The sequence below is a fragment of the Eretmochelys imbricata genome, chromosome 27 (genome assembly GCF_965152235.1).
Source record: "Eretmochelys imbricata isolate rEreImb1 chromosome 27, rEreImb1.hap1, whole genome shotgun sequence".
NCBI classification, from domain to species: domain Eukaryota; kingdom Metazoa; phylum Chordata; order Testudines; family Cheloniidae; genus Eretmochelys; species Eretmochelys imbricata.
Genome location: NC_135598.1, coordinates 8510119 through 8531842, shown reverse-complemented (window position 1 = coordinate 8531842; position 21724 = coordinate 8510119). Strand labels below are relative to the sequence as shown.

The 21724-nt window shown below is 58.5% G+C and overlaps 1 protein-coding gene across 4 annotated transcripts; it reads right to left on the bottom strand.

Moving 5' to 3' along the window:
* Positions 1-1061: 1061 nt before the first annotated feature.
* On the bottom strand, positions 1062-21521 carry ATXN7L3 (ataxin 7 like 3). Of its 4 annotated transcripts, none has more exons than XM_077806040.1 (14): positions 21274-21521; positions 17777-17889; positions 16898-17077; positions 15212-15344; positions 12806-12977; positions 12081-12178; positions 11135-11157; positions 10472-10538; positions 9084-9115; positions 8692-8760; positions 7624-7667; positions 7266-7337; positions 6230-6363; positions 1062-5904 (listed from the first exon to the last, which is right to left on the bottom strand). In XM_077806040.1, exons 2-14 carry the CDS (start codon positions 17825-17827, stop codon positions 5756-5758), a joined length of 1224 nt encoding a protein of 407 aa, XP_077662166.1. In that variant the 5' UTR covers positions 17828-17889; positions 21274-21521; the 3' UTR covers positions 1062-5755. The 4 variants fall into 4 exon arrangements, with proteins under 4 accessions (XP_077662166.1, XP_077662167.1, XP_077662168.1 ...); XM_077806041.1 differs by having other exon boundaries at positions 10472-10517; XM_077806042.1 differs by lacking the exon at positions 16898-17077.
* Positions 21522-21724: the final 203 nt, after the last annotated feature.

The following is a 21724-nucleotide window of genomic DNA, read 5'->3' as shown; positions in this document are numbered from 1 at the left end:
CATGGGGGCAGGAGAGATTGCCTGCAGGCACAGGAGTGTGAGAAGTAGGAACGTGTAAAGAACTCAAAGGTCTGAGAAGCAGCAGACCTGCAGGAGCCATGCAGGTGCCTGATTTACAGCAGAGGCCTTGCCTACAGAGGGAAAGTGAACAGAATAGCTAGACCCAAGCAAGCTATTCTGAAATAGCTCCCCCCCCGTGAACACTTCTAGGACAAGTTTACGCTACTGCGCTACATGGGTGCCGCTGTAGCATGTCTGGTGAAGACACTATGCCAGTAGGAGGGCGTTCTCCCATCGGCATAATTACTCCACCTCCGTGAGAGACAGAGCTGTGTGGACAGTGCTTAAGTTGATGTAACTTATGTTGCTGGGGGGGCGGGGGGGAATCTTTTTCACACCCCTGAGCAATCTAAGTTACATTGACTTAAGCTTTAGTGTAGACCAGCCTCTCAGATATCACCTTTTATTCCAGAACAGCCCATCCACCTGGAGGGTTATTCGAGAGTTCAGTTCCCCCCTAGACAAGGGCTGAGAGCAGCACCTCACAACTGAACAGGTATGAAAGTACTGAAGGATATAGCTTATTCTACTTCCTGAGCCAGAATTAGCTATATTAGCATCAGATTCCCAGCACGGCTTTTACTGGGATAACAATCTTGGTACAAAACCTACACCCTTACCTGACGTAGTTATACTCATGCAAAGAGCCTTTAGGGCAGGCCTCAGTCCTTGCGTGACAGTCACAGCTGGGACATTGGCTTCTATTCTAACCATCACAAGCAGCAAGTCTCTCTGGCTGACAGAAGGGTACCCCTGCATTTTTTTTCTCCCTGACAGTCCAGTTTGTGTGGCAGCTTGCACTTTTTACAGCCAAACTGCCATTCTTCCTCATGTAGTTTAACAGTTAGAGATAAATTCAAGCCCCACCCACACCTCCCCAAGGGTTTAATTAAAAAAAACAAACACATCTCTTAACCATTAACACTTCCCCCCAGCTGTACTTCTAGTCAGAAGGGTAGACAGCTGCACTTTAATGACATTATAGACAAAAGAGGCTTGAATACCAAGTCAAGATGCATTTTATTTACAGGGGCAGCCACAATCCACTAATGGGAATACACAGCTTTTACAAAGTTGGAACTACCTGTACAGGATGGATTACATATGCAAAAATAAAAATTTCAAGACCACAGTACAGTACTGACCCCACCTTCCCACATGTGATCACCACCTGTGTCATTTCCCACCCTCCTGGCAGTTAGGTTGAGGGCCACAAATGGGAAGTCACAGGTGCAGGTCTTTTATATCATTACAAATTAAAACCCTCCTCATGACCAGTATCATGATAGAATGCAGGGTTTCAAGTGAAGCAGGCTTACCTTAAAAATAAAAAAAAGGGGGGGGGAATGATAGAGCCTATGAGTAAGAAGAAAAAACCAAGCAGCCTGGATCACTCTCTGAGGCTGCAAGCCAAACGCAAATACAGCTGTGTTTCTCAGGGATTTCCACCAGCAGCTGCAGTACAGGGTCCAGCCTGGGCTCCTTTGGGTTGTTCTCTCTTAGGCCTTGCCTTCTGAAGTTGCACGACTCGAGCTGTTCATGACCGGCCTGTCCACAATGTTCTGATACCTCCATAGTAGCCAGTCATCTACCTCCTCAGTGGCCATGCTTAGAACTACCATGGTCCTCCTCTGCACAAAGGATTTTAGTCCCACCAATTCACCTAGTTAAGCAGGTTGTTTTAATATTCTGTGCAGGACAAAGATATTAACCCTCCACTTGCCTTCTATGCACTGTGCTGTAGCGACTCCCATGACACACATGCAGCTGTCAGCAACAAGCAGTTTAAGCCTAGAGGGAAAAGCCTGCTTTGTCCTGTTCCAGACCCCACTGCCCCTGTTATTACAGCAGAGAGGACAGCTGCTGCCCACCTTCCACAGAAAGGTCTATCTCAACACACGCTGGTGCTGCAGGAGAGCGGTCCAGGCCTGGGCCCTCAAGGTTCTATTGTTCCTACTGCTGACAAGCCCAGGTGCCATAGGACTGACCCTTTTAGGAGTCCCGGCTCGGGGCAAAGAACAGCTTCTAGAGATGCTTGATCCAGAGTTGCACGTAGGAGCCCCATGCAGCTACGCCCCAAAGCTAGCAGCATTGTTTCCACTCCACTCAAAACTGCAGCGGTGCGAGGAGCCTGCAGTTGCATCGACTGGAAAGACAACACGTAAAGAGACATCAACCACGTCCAGAGAGAACTCAGACGCCCCAGGCAGGTGCATCAGCAGGCAGGGGAAGGGCACAGCTTAAAATGAGCCCGGCCACAAGCCAGGAGTCAAACTGGAGCTCATGGCTGAGTGTCTCCCTGGCTCAGCTGCACAGCTCAGAGGGAGGAATACGCTGTTCCCTTGTACAAGCAGCGAACGAGGTGCAGTGACCACCTCCACTAAGACTAGCCGCCGGGATGAGAGAGCCAGTTGTAGGACACAGCATGGACAGTTCAATCCCACACACTTGCAAAGCAGTTGGTAGGGACACACAGACAACCCCGTCATTCTAGAGCTCCAAGCCACTGTATGATCCTGGCACACCCTGTTGGATGCACTAGCAGAGGGCACTTGCAGGTCAGCGCCCAATCTACAGGGTCAAATGCTTGTGCCTGTGACACTCGCCTCCAGCTCGCACCCCGAATCTCTGCCATCCCTTTAATAAATTCCTCCACCATTCAAGACTCTCGTGATTCTTAACCTAGATTAAAAACTAGACTCTCTCCCTCCCCCAAGAAGGGCACAGGATGAATAGGCAACTTGTCATTAACCTACCCGCACCCAAGCGGACACCTAACTTGGGGGGATTCCTCTCCTCTCCCTTAAAGACCCTCTTCCCCAGAGGCCTGTTCTCTGCAGCCAGAGCCTTCCTTCTAAAGACATAATGGCTGGAGTTTAGGAGACAGACACAGGAGCACAGGTCAGAGTCTAGCTCAGAACAAAGGTTTCCTAGGGTCAGACAGGTGCCTTTCATAAAGTTACCTTAGACAGGGAATCAGCAAGGCTGTGGGAAGCAGGACACCTCATTTGCACTACAGGACTCAGTTCACATTTGCCAGCCAGCAGAGCCACTCATCGGGGTTTAGCCATTTTCACTGTTCTGCGATGAGACCCGCAGCGATCTGGAGCAGACATTCCAGGCCACTTACAGCCGATCGGTGCCTCAGGCGTTTGGAGACCCAAGACAAAAGTTACATGGGAAAGGCTGGGTCTGCACACCCCACCCTTCGCAGGGAGCGACCTGCGGAACAGAAGGAAGGTGCAGGGATACCAGAACCACAATTGGGCAGAGCACATACCTATGCAGACAGCTGGCTGCCTCAGACTGCAGGCCAGGAGCAGGGCCCTGTGCCATACACATGTGCTCAGTGTCAAAGGTGCCTTCCCCACTCCCCCGTTCTGAGTGGCCCCCAGTTTTGAGCTAGGGCTGTGCACCGTGACTGCCTTGACCTCGAACATCGAGACGCAGCCGGCAGAGATTGCTCCGCATGCAGCCCCCACCATGATCCAAGCAGCGAGCTCTGCATGCCCTCGGGTTCCTGCCCTTTCACTGAGGGCACCCCACAGGCCCCTTCAGTGCAGAGCAGGGCAGAGCCGCACGCACGAGCGGGCTGGCTGAGTGCCACGGCTCCAACGGGAAAGCAGAGGAGAAACCTGGAGGTGCCCCCCCCCAATCAGTTTTCAGATGCTTTTGGAACCTGCAAGGCATCCGGATACAGCCTTGCTCACACATGCAAGCGTCCAGGAAGAGTCAGACAGACAGACGGACTGACACGCTGCCACCTGCAGGACAGAGAGGTTCTCTGCAAGCAGGCCTGCAGCACCGCTGGTCACCATTAGCAAAAGGCTCAGAAACCGACCGCCACTTGAATTCTTCCCCCAACTGCAAAAAAAATATCAGCCGGATCACATCACAGAAAGGCCTAGAGGAAATAAAAGCAGCTGGCTTGGGTCTCAATTCCCTGGGAGGTTTGCTCTGCACACACAGGCGCACAGCTCAGCTGGCTGAGAATTGCAGAGATGGAAATTCAAGAGAGACAGGAGAAGAGCCACAAGAAAAGACCCACCAGGAGAAGCCCACTCGGGGTCTGGTTCCTGGTGACAAGAAACCCCAGGAGAATCAGAAACCAGAGGGCCACCCAGAGACGAGAGAAAAAGTAAAAGACACCTTGAAAATGTAAGCATTCGGTTTTCCAAGTCAGCAGGAAGCACCATGTGTCCTCAGAGGGGAAAAAAAAGGGGGGGTCCTGCCCCAAAAATGGGGCCTGGGCCATGCTTAGCACGTTCAGAGCGTGCAGAGGAAGGAGCTCGTCTCTAGCAAAGGGCAGCCCAAGCCACGTGATTCAGTGGGCACTCACTTGTCCCTTCCTAAAGCTCGAGGGGAGATGGGAGGCAGGGAAGAGGGAGGGGGCGAATATGCTTCCCCCCCCCCCCCAGGTTTTTTTAAAGCAGTGAATCCTTCCAATGCCAGCCTCGCTGCTCAGAGACCTGCGCTGTGCAGAGAGCGAGAACACGGGCCCGGCAAAGGAAGTCCCGTGGATGCAGCCGGAGCACGTGCTTTGTCACGGGCCCTGCGGCTGCTTTCCACGGTAGCAGCGGCAGGAGGGCCCCAGCACTTACCCAGCCAGCAGCTCCCTCCAATCACTGGGTACGACTGGAGTCCCAGGGCAACACTGGGCAAGGCAAAGCATCGCGATGGTACCACACCCCCCCCGCCAACGGTACAGCAGTCTCGTCCCCCCAAGCAGAGACGGCAGAACAAACGCCAGCAACACCACGGAGCTAAGCAGCCGAAAGCACGTCCCCATGCCAGGAGGGGGACCCCACGGGAATGTGTGTCACCATCCAGCCTCCACACCGAATGGGGAGGGAGCCTCTGCCCTCCCACACCCCCAGGCCCAACCGTACCCCGCAGTCCTCATCCAGCGCACTGACCGGTGCCCGCTCTGGGGCCGGCCCACCCAGCAAGCACCAGCCACAGAGCGAGGGTGGCACATGGCCACCGCCCTGCGGGCAGAGCGCACCACAGCGGAGACATCAGATCACGCCCTGAGTGCTGGCCTGGCTGGGGCGCGGACCTCCCCACCTGGGGGCAGAAGGAAGGAGGAATGCCTCCCCTCAAAATGCCAAATCAAGGCCCAGCCAGAAGTCACATAAGACCTGGGTTACCCTGAAAACAGAGGCCCTGGGCCCCTGGCATGGACCCTTGCACCAGCAACCCCGCTCCCTGGAGGAGGTGGCTCTGAAGGGACGCACCTGGGGCTTTTCCTCCCCTCAGATCCCCTCCTCGGGGAGGCTGCGGGGCTGGCATGGCCCGGTTCCCGCACCCCTCCTCTCCGGTGCCTCCCTTCAAGGGCCAGGGTGGAATCAGCTCAGTCCCCCCCACCCGTCTCTAGTGTTGCCAAGCGACAGACGTCACCACAGAGTCATGATTGAACATCCAGTACAAAAAAAAAAAAAAAAAAAATCACAGAATAAATAGACATGGGGGGGAAGGGACACGCCCGCCATGCCCCCCAATCCCCACAGGCAGTGACGGCCTCCAGCTCCACAGCGCCCCCTCCTGGAGACGGGTGCCCCGTGCAGTCCGATTCCCGGAGACGCGCTCTCTCTTCGCAGTCAATGGAGCGGGGTGGGGGGGACGAGACACCGCCTGGCTCCCCCGGGCGCCATCAGAGTCAGGACAGGCCCGGCGCAGGGGCCGCCCCCGCCCCTCAGTTGATGTCATCATAGATGCTGGGGGTGGGGGGCGCAGGCGGTTTGGGTTTCTTCTTCTTGCCAGAGCTGAGCCCCGGCGTGCCCCCCACCAGGCTCAGGTGCGGCTTCTTCTTTTTGGGTTTTCGCGACTCCGAGTTGTTCGTACCTGGGCCGAAGGGAGAAGAGGGAACGTGAGCCGCACGCCCAGCCCCTGGAGCTGGTAAGGAAGGGCCGGGGCCCCATGTGGCCCCCCAAACCAAAGGGGAAAGCCCCACTCCCCAGAGACTCAGCCTGGCCCACACAGGGCAGGGACAATAGGGAGCAAGTTGGGAGGAAAGCAGAGGGCTTTCCTATTAACTGGGGGGAGGGAGGGCAGCCTGCCCCTTCTGCCCAGGGCATGGTGGACCGGGGAGCTGCCCCAAATCCTCAGGGCACTTCTCCCAGGACCCTGGCAGCCGGCAGAGACCCCACCCCCAGCCCCCAGTTCTTACTTGCTTTCGAGGAGGCCGAGTCGGAGGGCGAGATGTCCGAGGAGCCGTCCCACTGCAGCCGGCTCATGATGGCCTGGCTCTCCGACACGTCAAAGCCCTCGTTTTCCACGCTGCCCTCTGCTTCCGGGAGCGAGCTGGGGGGAGGGGGCACACAGGGGTAAGGGGTCACAGCCTTTCATAGATCCCTTAACCCCCCACACGCTGCTTCTGAACCCACAAGCCAGTGAGTTCCCCTGCAGAGCGAGGTGAGCAGTCAGATGGGGCCAGAGGTCTCAGGGGGAGGAGATGTGCTGGCCACCAGCGAGGCCTCTGGATCTCCTGCAAGGCGCAGCCCTCTTCCGCCCCCGCTTCATTTGTTTTGAGGTGGGGGTAACAAACAAGGCGCTTTGGTTCTAAGCGTTTCTCAAAGGGCTTGCCCCCCACCTGCCTGCTCGGTTATGGACCCCCTGCTACCCCCAGGCCAGCCCGCGGAGCCGGGTTTTGGCTGTGGCCGGGGTAGGGAAGGGCCACAGCAGTTCCAGCTCCGGCAGACAGCCCTGCCCTCAGGTCCTCCTGCCGCTCCCTAGAGCCCTCCAGAATCAGATCCTCTCCCCTCACCCTGCATCAAGCCTTCTGCTGCACTCCCGCCCCAGCTTGGAACAGGCTCCCTCTTGCAGGACCCGAGCCCCCAGCAGCCAGTCTCCGAAACCCCATCCTGGGCTGCTGTCCCACATATCAGTCACCTGCCTCCAACCTGGGACAGACACTTCCCCCGGGGCCATCCACACGGCGCTGGGCAAAGCCCCCACTAGCCCTGGGGCTGAACAAGGGCTTGTCTGCTCAGGGCCTCGGGCTCTGGGGGAGCTGCTGCCCTCGCTGCCCTTGGCCGAGGCCCACAGTCGCCACACCAGGGCCTCGCTAAACGTCTCCTGGAGATGAGCCCGCCGGGGCCCAGAGAGCTGGCCCTGTCTAGCCCAGCCTGGAGGCGGCAGGCCCAGGAGCCTATTCCATCTCCCATGGGCGCGCCTCGGCTCCGCTTTTGTCTGGTCGCACTTACGCAGAGGGTCCAAGGAGGTAGACCCTGACTGACCTCCGCTGCTCGTCTGTGTGCTGGGGGCAACGTAGAGACCTGCGGGGACACAGGAGTTCAGAGGCCTGGAGCGCACAGTGGCTTGTGTTCCCCTTCCCTGGACTTCCCAGCCCTACCCTGGCTCCCCGGCTGCCTCCCTACACCCCGGAGAGTCACGCTTTGGGGGGGGTGATTCTGCCGGTAACTCAGCAACAGCTGCTCCTCAGACAGGAGACGACCCCACCCACCCCATGCAGTCCCAGGTTGCAGTGAGGCCAAGCTGCCGGAGCAAAGCCTTTCGGAAAGGCCCCGAGCAGGGCGCAGAGACCCGAGGCGGTGCTCTCACCTGGTGCACATCTTCTTGGTGTGTTCGGAGATCACCCCGCATTGCTAGAGAGAGAACAGATGGGCTGAGCGAGCACAGAGGCAGCGAGGGTCACCGGAGGTGTCCCAGCGCAGAGGTATTGCTACGTGGGGTTTTCAAATACCCTTAACACGGGACCTTCCTTGGCAACCAGAGACACAAGGTTCCCCCTGGTTCTGGGGGGGGCAACACAGAGCTTGAAAGATTTCACTCCCCGGGGCAACCTTCCATCTATGGTTCAATGCAGCCCTGTCTTCCCTAGTCTGCAGCAGGGCAGCCCTAGTGCCTCGGCTGCTGCTGCTAAGGGTATTCCCCAAGCAGCTGCAGCGTGAAACCAACTCGACTGGTCAGTTTTGCTGCTGCTATTCAGAGCCCAGCAGGCCACTGCAGCAGGGGTAAGCAGCCAGGCATCAATTTCATTGCTGCCGAGGCAGGTCAGCTGCTTCGGAGGTAGGCAGCGTTTGAACAAGGAGCAGTGCCCAAGAGGAAGGGCTTGGGGGAGAAACTCCAGACAGAGGAGCAGCCAAGACCCCTATCCCATGTGGTCAGGAAGCTGAGGCCAGGCAACATAGCTACAAGTTCATCAGATGCTTCTTAGCTACAGGCGGATATTAAAGACAAGGGGCTCTACCAGCGGAAAACGACTAGGAATGGGGAAGGAGGAGTGGGGATATTTACTTGGACAACATCCCTGGACCCTAACTCATGGGCTCTGTGTCACCCAAGCAGGAATGACTGACTCTCAGGGGTCTTGGAGCAACCTAGCAATGTTCCCCGCCCGCTCTGGCTCGTCGTATTGCTGAAGCCCCAAGCCAAGAGGGAAAGGCACGCAGCAAGTGCGCCGTCAGGCTCGGAGCGCTTCCCGGATCTTAGCTCTTCCCCGCCCAGGTGAGCAGTCTGCAGCCGGGCTAACGGACACAGAGGGAAAGGTCATGCGGCCAGTCACAGGCCACAACGAAGTCAGCAGGGACAGAGCCCAGGAGCCCTGGCTCCCAAGCGAATCTCGCCCCGCCCTGCTCCCTTTCTGCTCCGTCCCAAGGGGCTACTCACCGTGGTGAGCAACGAGCGGAGCTCCTCGGGACCCAGCGTTTCATAGTTGATTCCAGAAGAGCTGCTGTACTGCAGGGAGACATGAGGGTGACTGAATGTCACAAGGATCGTCCGGGGTGCAGCGTGCTAACCCCAGTCAGGGCCCCAGTGCTGTGTAAACCAGCCCCAGCCTGAGAGCGCTTCAAATCTAAATACACCAGATGAGGGGCGGGAGGGGAACCGAGGCACAGGGAGGGGAAGCGACTTGCCCGTGGCCACCGAGCAGGCCAGTGGCAGACCTGGGAATAGAGTCCAGGTCTCCTGAATCACAGGCTAGCACTCTACCCACTGGGCCATGCTGTCCGTCCGTTCCCCCCCACACACACACACCATGGATTCACACCTACACTCACCTTAAAGGGATCCGAGTTCCCGCTGAGCTCCCCTGAAAAGAGGACGAGATGGTGAGACACGTGATGTGGCCATCACTCTGGGCAAAGGGAGAGATAGGGGCTCCAACCCCAGCCAGGCTCCCACCCTCCCTGCCTGGGCCTGGAGAGCCACCGAGCAGCCCTGCGTGTGTCCCCATGGTGCGGGACAGAGCTCCTGGGAAGCCAGTCCCTGTCCCAGGAACCTTTGTCTCAGCCAGGCACAGGTTGGGGGGGGGGGGGGTTCCCAGGAGAAGCAGGCTTAGGGGCGTGAGAGAGGCCTATGGGAAGAGGGCATTGGGGGAAGAGGGATGGAGGGCCCAGCACACAGGGGAGGAGAAGAGTCAGGAACAGCGGAGTGAGCCACGGCAGAGCCTCAAGCTGGGCATAGAAGGGAAAAGGAAGCCAGCGCATTCGGTAAAGGCAGGGAGGGCCGCCGGGCAGCAGGGAGGGGCGCCAGGCAAACCCCTGCCCCTGCCCCCACCCCTTCCTTGAAGAGGAGCTCAAGCCAGCAGCCATCTAGAGCCCCCCGGCCCGGGGCATGAGCAGGGGGTGCCCTGGAACTGCCGGCAGCCTCCAGAGTCCATTGCAACCCCACGGTTCCCACAGGATCCTCCCGGGGAAGCTCTGCCACAGCTGTCTGCTTCTCCGGCGGGGACCCCCAGACCCCGGTGACCCACGGGGTGGGACACGAATCAGAGAAAGGGGCAGACTACGCTGGGGCAGGCAGCAGCTCCACGGCCCAGAACCAGACCCACTCAGGGCCAGGACAGTGCGTTCCCTTGGGGCACAGGTGAGGAACCGGCCAGGCCTCACCCAGCAGCCCGCTGGCCTCCCCATGGGCTCTCCCCAAGGAATCACAGAATATCAGGGTTGGAAGGGACCTCGGGAGGTCACCTAGTCCAACCCCCTGCTCAAAGCAGGACCGATTCCCAATTTTTGCCCCAGATCCCTAAATGGCCCCCTCAAGGATTGAACTCACAACCCTGGGTTTAGCAGGCCAGTGCTCAAACCACTGAGCAATCCCTCCCCCCAGAGAACTAAATGGCCCCCTCAAGGATTGAACTCACAACCCTGGGTTTAGCAGGCCAATGCACAAACCACTGAGCTATCCCTCCCACCCCACGCTCCTCCCCAATGCCCTGCCATGCTACTGCTCCCCCTTCCAGCATCGCACATCCCAGGCTTCCCCAGGGCGTCGCGGTTGGCCAGCCGCACAGTCGCTGTCATGGCAGGACTTGGCTGCACCAGGCCGCCCCGCAGAGACATCAGGCCCCGTTCCCAGAAGCAGTGGGGAGCGCCAGCCCCAGGCAGGGCCAGCCGGCCTAAGCCCCGCCCCTTCCGCCAAGGTGCTCCGCCCCCTCACCACTTACCATTTTTGTGTTTTAAGGATTTCGATCTCCGGGGCGAGTTGGGGTTCTGGAATAAGGCAGACAAACGCTTTGGGGAAGAGAAGGAACGAAGCGGGGTCTGAGTGCACCTTGCCTGTCCCCTTCCCCGCCCAGCCCCATGGAGAAGAACAGCCAGCCCCGGGGATCTGGGCATTCACACCCACAAACCTCACCCCTGGTTATTCAAGGGAACGCGCTCACCTGGGACCAGAACTGAAGGGGCAGAGCTGCGGTGTCCTGACAGCCCTAACAGCGCACACAGAAAGTCTCGCTCCCTGATGCGGTCACAGTGCAAACGGAGCATGGCCTCGGGCTCCGGGGTTCCCCTCCCACACCCGAGCACCGAGCCGAGCTCCCGGCACGAGGGCCCAAGCAGAGGAGACGTCCTCTGCACCCAGGACGGGCACTAGAGACACCATGGGGCATGCAGATCAAGGCAGGACCACGCCCCCGGGCCAACCTTCCCTTGCCCCCCTGCCAGTACGTACCCTGCAGACCACACGCACCTGACGCCAGCCTGCGTCCCAGCGCTCGCAGCTGATGGGTCTCCTCCCCCCGCCGCGTTGCAAAAACGAGGGCTGAGCACCTCTTCACCCCCGACCCTACATTCCCTCGCCCCTTTAGCATGAGCCACACAGAACGTACCTTATCGGATTTCCTCTTCTTTGCTAGGAAGGGAGGAGGAAGGAATAATGTTCTTTAGCCCTAACAGTGCCACCATCTCACAACGTCCACACCAGCCTCGGAGCCCGTCCCCTCCAGAGGCAGGGGAGCCAGCGGGCCAGGGCTGAAAAGGCCCAGGTCCTGCGGGAGCGACCGGGGTGCGAAACGGGGATGGGACAGGATGGCCAGAAGGGACCGAAAGCCAAACCCCCGCGCTGCTTGGCTTTAACCCTTTCGGCGCCAGCCCGCACCACCACCCGGCCGCAGCCGTGCTCCTCCAAGGGCTTCATGCAGGCTAGGCAGCTCCCAAGGGGCAGAACACACAGACAGAGGCTCGCTCGCTCTCCCAGGCTCCTCTCAGCCTGGCGTCCAAGCGGCCGCAGAGCTGGCTGCATGAGGTCATTGGGTAACCGGCAGAGACAGGCTGGGGTGCAGGGGACAGAACGCAGAGCAAGGGGCCCCGGAAGGAGGCCTGAGCCACCCATTCCAAGACCACCCCCCAACGAGGCGCTAACTAAGATTATTTCCCAGCCCCCCACGGAGAGGCAAGGCAGGCTTGTGGTGGCGGCTCTGGGCGGGGACTCAGGACATCGGGGTTCACTTCCTGGCTCTGCCCCAAACCCCCCCCCCGTGACCTTGGGCACGAGGTGCTGGGCACCAACATCTGCCCCACAGATGAGCAAGTCAAGGGCAGGCCCCACAGGCTTAAAGTATGGGGGGGTAGGAACCCCGTTACCTCTCACTCTGCCCCTCAACATGGCTCCCCGGGGAGATCTTTCACAGCCCAGCCCTCTGGGTGTTGGGGGTGGGGTGATCTGGCCCTTACTGCACAAAGACGGATACGCAGTAGAGGAACCTCCCACCCGCTCGCTCTGCACTGCCCAGAGACCGCGATAGGACCCCCCACCTCCACCCCTGGCCGCGCTACCTTTCTTCTCGGAGCCGTAGGACCAGTCGTTATCGTTGATGTCATCATTGTCCTCTTGGTCGCTCTCGGATTTGTTCATGTTGTTGCTGCTAGCGATCCTGTTCGGGGAGGGGGGACACACAGCCACGAGGGTGCTCAGCTCTGGAGGCCTGCCCCCCCCCCGCCCCCCCGCAGATGGCCCAAGGTAGAGGGACACCGAGCCACCCCACAAAGCTCCACATCCACGGAGATCAGCAGAGGGGCAAGGAGCATCTTGACCAACAAACCCAACTGCACAAAACAGGTTGCGGGGGGGGGGAGGGGGGCACGCAGGGGGCTAAACACAGTGCCTGGAGGTTTCAACAATTAAATTTTACAAAAAAATTTAATTGCAATTAGGGAAATGGGCCTCAGGACTCCTGGGTCCTGTTCCTGATTCTGGGAGGGGGGCGGGGCCAGCAGTTAGCAAATGAAGAGGATCAAGACTCTTGGGTTTTGTTCCCAGCTCAGAGAAGGGAGGGTGGCCTAGTGGTTAAGTCAGGACTCCTGGGTTCTACACCCAGTTCTGCCACAGACTCACTGGAACACCCCGCTAAGTCTCCCTAGGCCTTGATTTCCCCGAGGGGGGATACATCCAGTGCAGGGCATGGGCTCGGTGCCCATGACCCCTTTGCGGTCCGGTCTGCAGCTGAAAAGGGCTCTGTGACCAGCAGCCCCCGCGACCAGTCCCCGCGACCAGCCCTCACCTCCTGTTGGCTATCCGGCTGCTGTTCCGACCCATCCCCAGGCACTTCTCCAGGTGAGGGGCGAAGCGGGAGGCAGCGATGCTGCGGCTGCAGTTGGGACACACGCACTCCTTGTTCTTCCACTGGTTGTAGACCTGGCCGAAGATATCCACGCCAGGCTGGTCCACGATTTCTGAGAAAGAGGGGGGCACAAGCATGAGCCACGGGAACTGAGGCAAGAGTGGGCCCCGAAGACTGACTGGAAAAACGCTGCTCCAGAGCCCCATCTCAGTCGGGGTCCGTACTCAAATATGGATACACAGCAATAGGGGGGCCGAATCCGCTCCAGTCCCTCTCCTGCCTGGCGGTCGCAGGGGGAAACGACACGTTTGTTTCAGTAACATCGATAGCTGGGACCCCAAGGAGCTGTGTGCCAAGAAGAGGCTGTTTTTACACAGTCACTTTTCTGATTACAATAAAAACCCTCCTTCCACCCTCACGAACCAGGTCAGTTTAAGAGCCAGTCCCCAGACAGCCCCCTTCCCCCCCGCCTCCTTTTGAGGCTACAGAAGTGGAGGTTCTCCTGCTGTCCTGCAAGAGCCCCCCTCACCCCCAAGAGACACAGATCCCTATGAGCATAGCCAATGCTGATGCCTACAAGTCACTTTGCCCTAGGGGTTTGGTCAGGCAAAGGAAAATTTCATCGAAAGCCCAAGCCCGAGGTTTAGATACATTTCTAGCGTCTGACCCTCCACTCCCCAAACCGTGCTCACAGGCCCCGAGGTGGCTGAGTGCGTTAAGGTTTCTACATAACCCGGTATGAAGTGATGCACTTGGGAACGTCTCTGTAAACCGGTTCCTCGCTTCGTGTCAGGAAGAGGGAGCCCAACCTGACTGCAAACACGTCACGCTTTATAAATAGTCAGTGGAGATGGGCAGATTTCTTTGGGATTCCCCTGCCCCGGGGCCCATAACTCAGTCCCCTCGCTCGGTGGCATGGAACCCAGGAAGGGAGAGTGCTGATCAGCCGAGCTATGCAGCTGCCTAGAACAGCTGCAACGCCAAAAGCACGGAGTGATGGCTTAGAGGGACCCCAGCGGTTTGAAAACCGCGGCCTTTCTCCGACGTCTGTACCTGGCACAATAACCACATGCCTAAGGCCACGCTGTAGCCTGAGCGACTCACAGGGTTTGGACTGATATAACTGGCGTGCAAATTTTAACCAGTCTCGTTATACTGGTGCAAGCCCTAGTGCGGAGACAGTGAAACTGGCAGAAAGGCGCCTTGTGCCCGCACAGCTTATTCCCCTTCTCGAACCAGATAAGCTACACCCATGTGCGGCAGCTTTATACCAGGATCCCTGCACGCATACAAGGGAGGCTGCCTCCCCTTAAGCGTCTAGTTCACTTGGTACAATTCTCGTGCTTAGCCAAGGCCTAACTCCGAGGAGTTGGAGGAAAATAAGAATTAAAAAGACAAGCCTCCTGCTCCAGGGCAGAAAGCAGCCTCTAATGAACAGCGTCAGGAAGACGTTTTCCTCATGGGCAGGTTATGCCATAATGGCCTCCCGCCGTAGTTTCTTGCATCTTCCTCTGACGTAGCTGGTGCTGGCCAACGTCAGGGACAGAATACTGGTCTAGATCAGTGGTTCTCAAGTGGGGTACGGGTAACTCACCTAGATATTTGCCTAGTTTTACAGCAGGCTACATAAAAAGCATGAGCGAGGCCGGTACAAACTAACATTTCATCCAGAAAATGACGTGTTTATACGGCTCTCTGTACCACACACTGAAATGTAAGTACGATATTTATATTCCAATTGATTTATTTGATAATTATATGGTAAAAAGGAGAAAGGCAGCAATTTTCCAGGGCTGTGACACTTTTGTATGTTTATGTCTGATTTTGTAAACGGGCTGTTTTTAAGTGAGGTGAAAACTGAGGGGTACGCAAGACCAATCAGACTCCTGAAAGGGGTCCAGCCACCTGGGAAGGCTGAGAGCCACTGGTCTAGATGGACCACTGATCTGCTCCAGGATGGTTCCTTGTATCCCGACTGGGTGCCCACCCGAGTCTTTTTCAAGTTCACTCACTCGGCGCGTGGGCCCGCACTGCGTGCCTGGCCAGTTTACCCTGTCACTGGGTAGCTGCTCTAGCTCCGTCTCTCCCTTGCTAAAAAGGCCCTTTCAAAGCTCATCAGGGGAGCAGACCTGACTCAAAGTGACCTTCAAGGGTGTTTCTGGAAGCATTAGGCTTTGCTATCTGAAGGGGCCTCATCAGAAACCGGATCCCGGCTTTCAATTCGCCATTTCTAAAGAGCTAAGTTGGCACATCCCTTTAAATCCTTCGAGGATGCTCCTGCCGGTTCTGCCCCGCTAAGCCTGAGGAGCGGGAAGGGAGCAGGGAAGGGCCCTAGAGGGAACTCACCGAAATCCTTCATGCTGTCGGGGTCCGTGTCATCCAGGAAGAAGTAACCACACTTGACTGCCCGATGCACCTCGAAGCAGAGCCCCAGGCAGGCATCTTCGACCAGGTCCGTGTAAATCTCGTGAGCGATGGCCTGGGGCCCAACAGAGCCGGTGAGAAGCAGCAGGGAGGGAGACCCGATTACATCCCACCGGGTGAAATTTCCCCCCCGCCTTGCCATTTTCAACAGCCCAGACCACAACAGCCACCCATGCTGCCCGAGACCGTGCAACGTTTCCTATACCTAGCGGATCTGACTGTGAGGAACTGGGGGGGTAGGTGGGAAAGAAGAGGTTTCTGAGGTTGCTCAGCCCCCACCGGGATCGGGCCCGGAACAGGAAATACCACAGCAGGATAGTGGCTGATTTGAGTGGCCACCGCTGTGTTGGGGGTTTGAATGGCAGATCCAAGACTGTTCCTAGAGCTTGGTGCAGATGTCCCAACAGCCATCCACAGCAGCAGCAGAAAAAGCATTTACCCACCGCTGGCCCCTCTGCCATGACCACCACTGGTAGGGTTTTTGTGGTTTGGTTTTTTGAGTTTTTAGCGCTTACCGAGCCTCTGCCCGGGGACACTGGGGATACCCCACGCAACGCGTCTCTGCATCATGCAGAATTTCCCTTACATGCACACCTGGGGAGAGACCCTTCGCGGCCATTGTAGGCAACAGGCTCCCGCTCCCTCTCCCTGGGTCAGCTCATACAACGCACCAGCAGGCGGGGGCCCGGGGGGAGGACCCCGGGCTTCTGATCAGCATGGAAATAAAGCAGCGTGCACTCGGACTGGAGAGTTGCACAAGATGTTCCCCCCCCGCCCCCCAGGGATGCTCACGGGGCGAAGGTCACCACCGCCGCTCTTGCAAAGCACCGGTGCCCCCTCCCCACTGCCCCCCACTCACAGCCCCGCCCCTTGCACTGTACCCCAGAGCAACTGCTGCCATCTTTCCTGAGCGTGTTCTCTGCCCGTCCCAGCAGACGCCACGATGCTGGAGCAGGGGCCCACGGGGGGCTACGCAGGGCCCAGCTGCACGTCCTCTCCCACCCAAGGCTGTCGCCACTTTACCCCCAGCCAAGGAGGTATATTTGCAGTAAGAGGGGGGGAAGAGTCTGGGATCAGGGAGTTTTCCCTGCTCTCTTCCCCCAGAAGGCAACAGGAGGGGCAGAAGCAAGCGCAGAAGAGCTACCCTGGGAAGTCTCATGGCTCTCAGCTCTCTCCCCCGCACCCTCCAAGACAGCAGCCTTCTGGCTCTCATAGAATCATAGAATATCAGCGTTGGAAGGGACCTCAAGAGGTCATCTAGTCCAACCCCCTGCTCAAAGCAGGACCAATCCCCAATTTTTGCCCCACATCCCTAAATGGCCCCCCTTAAGGATTGAACTCACAATCCTGCGTTTAGCAGGCCAATGCTCAAACCACTGAGCTATCCCTCCCCTCTAATCTTCCTCGTTCTGGGATGAAGTCGCACGGTCTGAATGTACCTACATCCTTCTGCAAATCCAGACTCTTCCCCTCCTAGAGGGGTCAGCTCAGGACAGGCAGAATTGGGGGCCCCAGTGAGGTGGATTCTCGCGCCCCCACCCCCGGCTTCCAGTTAGAATTGGACACCCGGCTGCTTCCTCACTAATGCTGCAAGGAAGCGGCCTGCACCTGCACCCTGAAAGAGGGGTTCCTCCTCTCCATAGGAATCCAGCAGCCAAGGCTGCCCTCCTCTGTTGGCTTGTTGGACAGCCCCAGGCGCACGTGTAAAGCTGTGGGCCAGGGGCCTGTTCTTTCACCTTCCCTAGGCAAGTGAAGGAATTCAGGTTTCAGAGTAACAGCCGTGTTAGTCTGTATTTGCAAAAAGAAAAGGAGGACTTGTGGCACCTTAGAGACTAACCAATTTATTTGAGCATGAGCTTTCGTGAGCGACAGCTCACTTCATTGGATGCTGTAGCTCACGAAAGCTTATGCTCACCTAAATTGGTTAATCTGTAAGGTGCCACAAGTCCTCCTTTTCTTGAAGGAATTCAGTTTCACTGATGTTCCCTCTGCCACACCCTCCGACTTAGTGTCATTGGTTTCCCAGCGATTTGCCACATCCCTCCCCTTGGATGCACCAAAGAGGGGTCAAAGGCCAGCACTATAGGAATCCACATTCCTGGCATTTCAGGACCCAGGAGTCAGGCTTGGCTCTTCCTGGCATCACCCCCAGTAACAGACAAATTCTACCCACCCCACCCCTTGCATCCCCAGGGTCGCCTCCATGTAGCTGAGCTTAGGCTGCAGCCCTGAAACTGGAACTCAAAGTGATTCTGTGGCTAATGCAGCCTGGAATCCTGTTGGCTCCGCAGGGCTGAGAGGAGTGGCAAGGACACGCCTTGCTCACTGATCAGCCAGCAGATCTGCCTGCTGCACGGAGCGAGAAGGGGACAATTCTGCACAGAGTAAAACGGACTCGTTAAATCCCGAGGCCAGGATGGTGGGAAGGATTCTCCAAGGGAAAGTAGCTTTCTAGAGTCCTGCAGGCCACGGCTCACTCCCGCTTACCTCCAGCTTGCTGTTATCCAGGCCAGACAAAGACATTTCCTCCATTTTCATTTGCAAACGCTATTAGAGAAGACGCTTTGAATGCACATAGCACAGGCCAGGCTGGGATGCCGCTGCACGGACAAGAAGGGGAGAAACAAGTCAGCGCTTAAGAGCCCCGTCAAACCCCACTCAAGAGCGCCCACCGCCCACGCAGCCATCTCCCAAGGGAAGCCCCATCAGGCGGGTCATTTGAGAACACATCACAGAGACAACCCTGCACTGGGCAGAGGGGGAAAGACTGACTAGATCAGCGACCCGCAAACAGGGGACACAGGGGGTGCCGTTTCCCGGCACCGGTATCAGCCGCTGGGGGACGGATAGCACCTGCACCCCGACAGGGCACAACCTCCGCCCACAACCGAGTCTGGGCTGTTCCAAACCAGCCCCACGTGCTAGCCAGAGGGCGCCGGGGGTCGCCAACCAGTGCAGCCAGTTCTGATGCAAGGGGCTGTAATAGGACAGCTGGGCACAAGCGTAAGGAAAGCAGGGTCTGCTAGCATTATTACTTATTGCTAGGACCACAGCATCTAGGAACGCCAGTCAAGGCCCAGGCCCCTGCCACGCAGACCGGCACAGCGGCCTGAACGCAATGGACACCGGTGCTTTGTTAAGCAGTTCTGGTTCAGAAGAGGTTGTCCTGGAAACGAGAGCTGCTCCGGCTGCTCACCGTACAGACCCCTCCTTTTGGGAGGCCTGCGAAAATAACGCCAGAGACCAGGTTTTCCTTGGCAGCAGCAGGCAGACCCCTATGGATTTTGGTGCAAAATAGGCAAACTGGAAGGGGGAAACAGGGGACCCACAGAGCCTGGCATCTAGTTGGCAGACCAGTCAGCTTCCACCAGGTCTGTAATGGTGGTCTACAGATCAAAGCACCGGCAGATGGCAGCCATTAACACATTCCAGCACCCCAGGTCAGCTCTGCCCATCCTCGCAATAGAGTTTAGCATGGACACCCTTCCCGCTCAGATAGGAAATAAAGAAGGAATAATGGGGAGGCCGAGGAGGAAAGCGGGGGGGGGAGGGGGACAGTCCCTGGCATGAGGGAGGAAGTATGGGGGGGTAGCAGGGAGCCCCCAAAATGGAGGGGGATGAGAGAGGGCAGCACCCAAAGAACTTGACAGGGAGCGGGGGGAACGGAGGGATGTGAGGAACCCCCATGCGTGCAAGAGGAGCTCAGCCAACAGAAACAAAAGCACACCCCTCTCGTTGGTAAAGCGAGTAACAGCATTCCACCGGTCGCTATTTCACAGCGGGTGTGGTCTCCACTCCCTCAATCCCCATCACCTCTTCCTCCAAGCCTTGGGTTAGGGGATGTACAGGCCTGACAGCACCAGCCAGGGCGCCGGAGTGGGACTCAGGAGACCAGTTCTAGCGTCAGCTCCGCCACTGCTGCGACACCTTGGGCAAGTCACTTGTGCTCTGTGTCCCTTTCCCCGCCCCCCCCTTTGTGCGTCTCGTCTATCTGCACCGCAAGCGTTTTATTAATGCTACCACCACCGCTCGCCTCTTAACAGTAGAGCTCAAAGGTCAAAATCATTCTCCCCGTTTTTCAGATGGGGAAACTGAGGCACAGAGCGGCTAAGTGACTCACCTGAAGTCACCCAGCAGGCCAGGAACAGAAACCAGGTCTCCTGAGTCCCAGCCCACTGGACCATGCTGCAGGAATAATCTGTGTCTGTACTTACAGTCCCTCAGGCCCTGGTCTCAGTTGGGGTCTCTACTGGAATACAAATAAATAACAGGACCCCAAAACACAGCTCCAAGCGTGACACCCAAGTCAATCCTCCCGAGATGCCACGCCTCAGGCCAGCGGGCTGGTGGAGTCCAAGAGCTCTCCCCGAGGCCAGTTGAGTGCCCCAGCCTAGGAAAACAACAATCCCGACACGGCGGAGAAGGCAAAGCGGTGCAAGGAAAGAGACCACAGTACTCGGGCCCTGCGCCAGGACACAGCACCTGAGCCTGCAGGGCCGGGACGAGAGCACCAGCAGGCTGAGACACGCCAGCCGTGAGACAGCCTCATCCCAGGAAGCAGCGTGGAGAACAGGGCGCTCCTTCCACCTTTCCGCGCCAGGAGCCCAGCCAACAGCTTCCACCCTCCTCAACTGGGGCACCCGCAACAGAAGACATCTCTGTCTGCTGGAGTCAACTCAGTGGCAGGAGAAGGCGCTGCCAGGGGCCCGCACTGCTGCCCCCGCTCTGTCGGCGCCTTCCTGAGTCTGCACCCCTGTAAGAGCCATGGGGCAGAGGCATGACCCCCGGCTAGTCAAAGGGAGGTTGGAGCGTTCCCGCTTTTGGGAAAAGTCCACATTTATCTGCCTCTCCCCCAACCCCTCTTTGGAATAATCTGCCCAGAGGAGCAGGGCAGGAGGCCCCCGGCTTCCCACATCATCGAGAAACAATTCTGCTGCATCACCTTTCCCAGGAACAGATGGACCTGAGATCACAGAAGTTTGACAGGTGTTAAGCAGCTGTGGGGGGTGGGGGTGTGTGTGTGATAAATGGATCTGATATTAAAAGAGGGCAGCCTGGGGAACTACACCTCCCCGCCCCTCCACGCATACACCCAGTAAATAACCGAGCCATCCAGTTAGGAGCCATATTGCCAGCTTCTGCATCATGCCAATGGCAGGCTAGGATGGCGCAGAGAGGAAAGAGGCCTGCGGAGCTCCCCACCCCACCATCCAGGGGGTCCAGAAGCAGCCCCAGGGGCGGCCCCAGGTTTCCTGCACTCTCAGGGCTTGTGGCGGGGGAGAGCTCCCACAAGTCAGAAAGAGGAAATACCGATTTCAAAACTGGCTTCTTCCCTTTGTAAGCTCCACTGTGCATCTCTCCCAGTGCAGCCCCCCCCCCCCCGCCACCCCCTTGGCAAGCAGGGAGCGGCTTGTGGACACAGGGGGATGGGTACAAAGACCAGACCAACTCCCAGGGGCTGCCAACAGTTTGGGGCTCTCCCTAGCTGCCTGTCGTAAGGCACCGGGAGCTTGATTAGCTTCACAAAAGGAAGCGAGCCAGGGTGCTGGCACCGGGGTCCTGCCCCTCCCGAGACCCATCTGAAGCCAGGGAGCCAGAGGCCGCTGCCAGGCAGGATCGGGCCCGCACCCCACGATTCCGAGCTTCAGCCCCACTGGGGCGGATGCTCCGTGGCCCCTCTCTGAAGGGCGGGGGGTGCAAAAGAGAGGAGACACCCCCCCCCAGCCAAAATTAGTTTCCGCTCTCAGCAGAGGCTTGCCCTGGAGTGTGCGCCCCCTCCCCCCGCGCCCAGACCAGCATGTGTCAGGGGGAGGCCCGGCCCCGGCTCACTCTCCTCCCCATGTGCCCCCCTCCCCGGGTGAGTCCCCCCCCCACTGACCTCCTACCCAGTCACCCCGCTACTCCGGCCCTCCCAGCCAGCCGATCTCCTCCTCCATTTCCTCGTCCCCCCACCCCTTCCCCAAGCCCCTCCCCCGGCTACTCACCCCGGCTGTGCGGAAGAGGCGGGGTGGGGGGGGTCGCCCGGGGCCGAGCTCCCCGCTAGCAGCAGCGCCCGCCCCGCTCCCGGCTCCCCATGCCCGGCGGCGCCTCCTCCTCCCCGGGCACATTCAGCGGGCGGCAGCCCCGGCCATGGCCCCCCCGGCTCCCCGGCCGAGCGGATCCCCCACGCAGGCTGCGGGGGCTCAGCCCGGCCCTGCAGCAGCCGCGGCGGCCCCGGCCCTAGCGCGCCCTCCGCCCGGGCGGCAGTAGCATTGGCAGGCGCTGGGGGGGCGGGGCTCAACCTACCCTGCTAGGCCGAGGCGGAGGCGGGGCTCGGGCGCCAATGGGCGGGCGAGGCCGCGAGCCGTCAGCCAATCGGCGCAGCCGGCACCTTTTTCACGCTGCTGTGCGCCGCGCGGGGCTGGCTACATTGTTGCAAGGCGGAGAGTGTCAGAG

Coding starts and splice junctions, on each gene's coding strand:
- ATXN7L3 (XM_077806040.1), bottom strand. CDS start 17,827: ATGAAAATGGAGGAAATGTCTTTGTCTGGCCTGGATAACAGCAAGCTG. Junction 12,978..15,211: donor CGACAGCATGAAGGATTTCG/GTGAGTTCCCTC, acceptor CCTCTTTCTCAG/AAATCGTGGACCAGCCTGGC. Junction 5,905..6,229: donor CTCGGCCTCCTCGAAAGCAA/GTAAGAACTGGG, acceptor CCTTCGGCCCAG/GTACGAACAACTCGGAGTCG.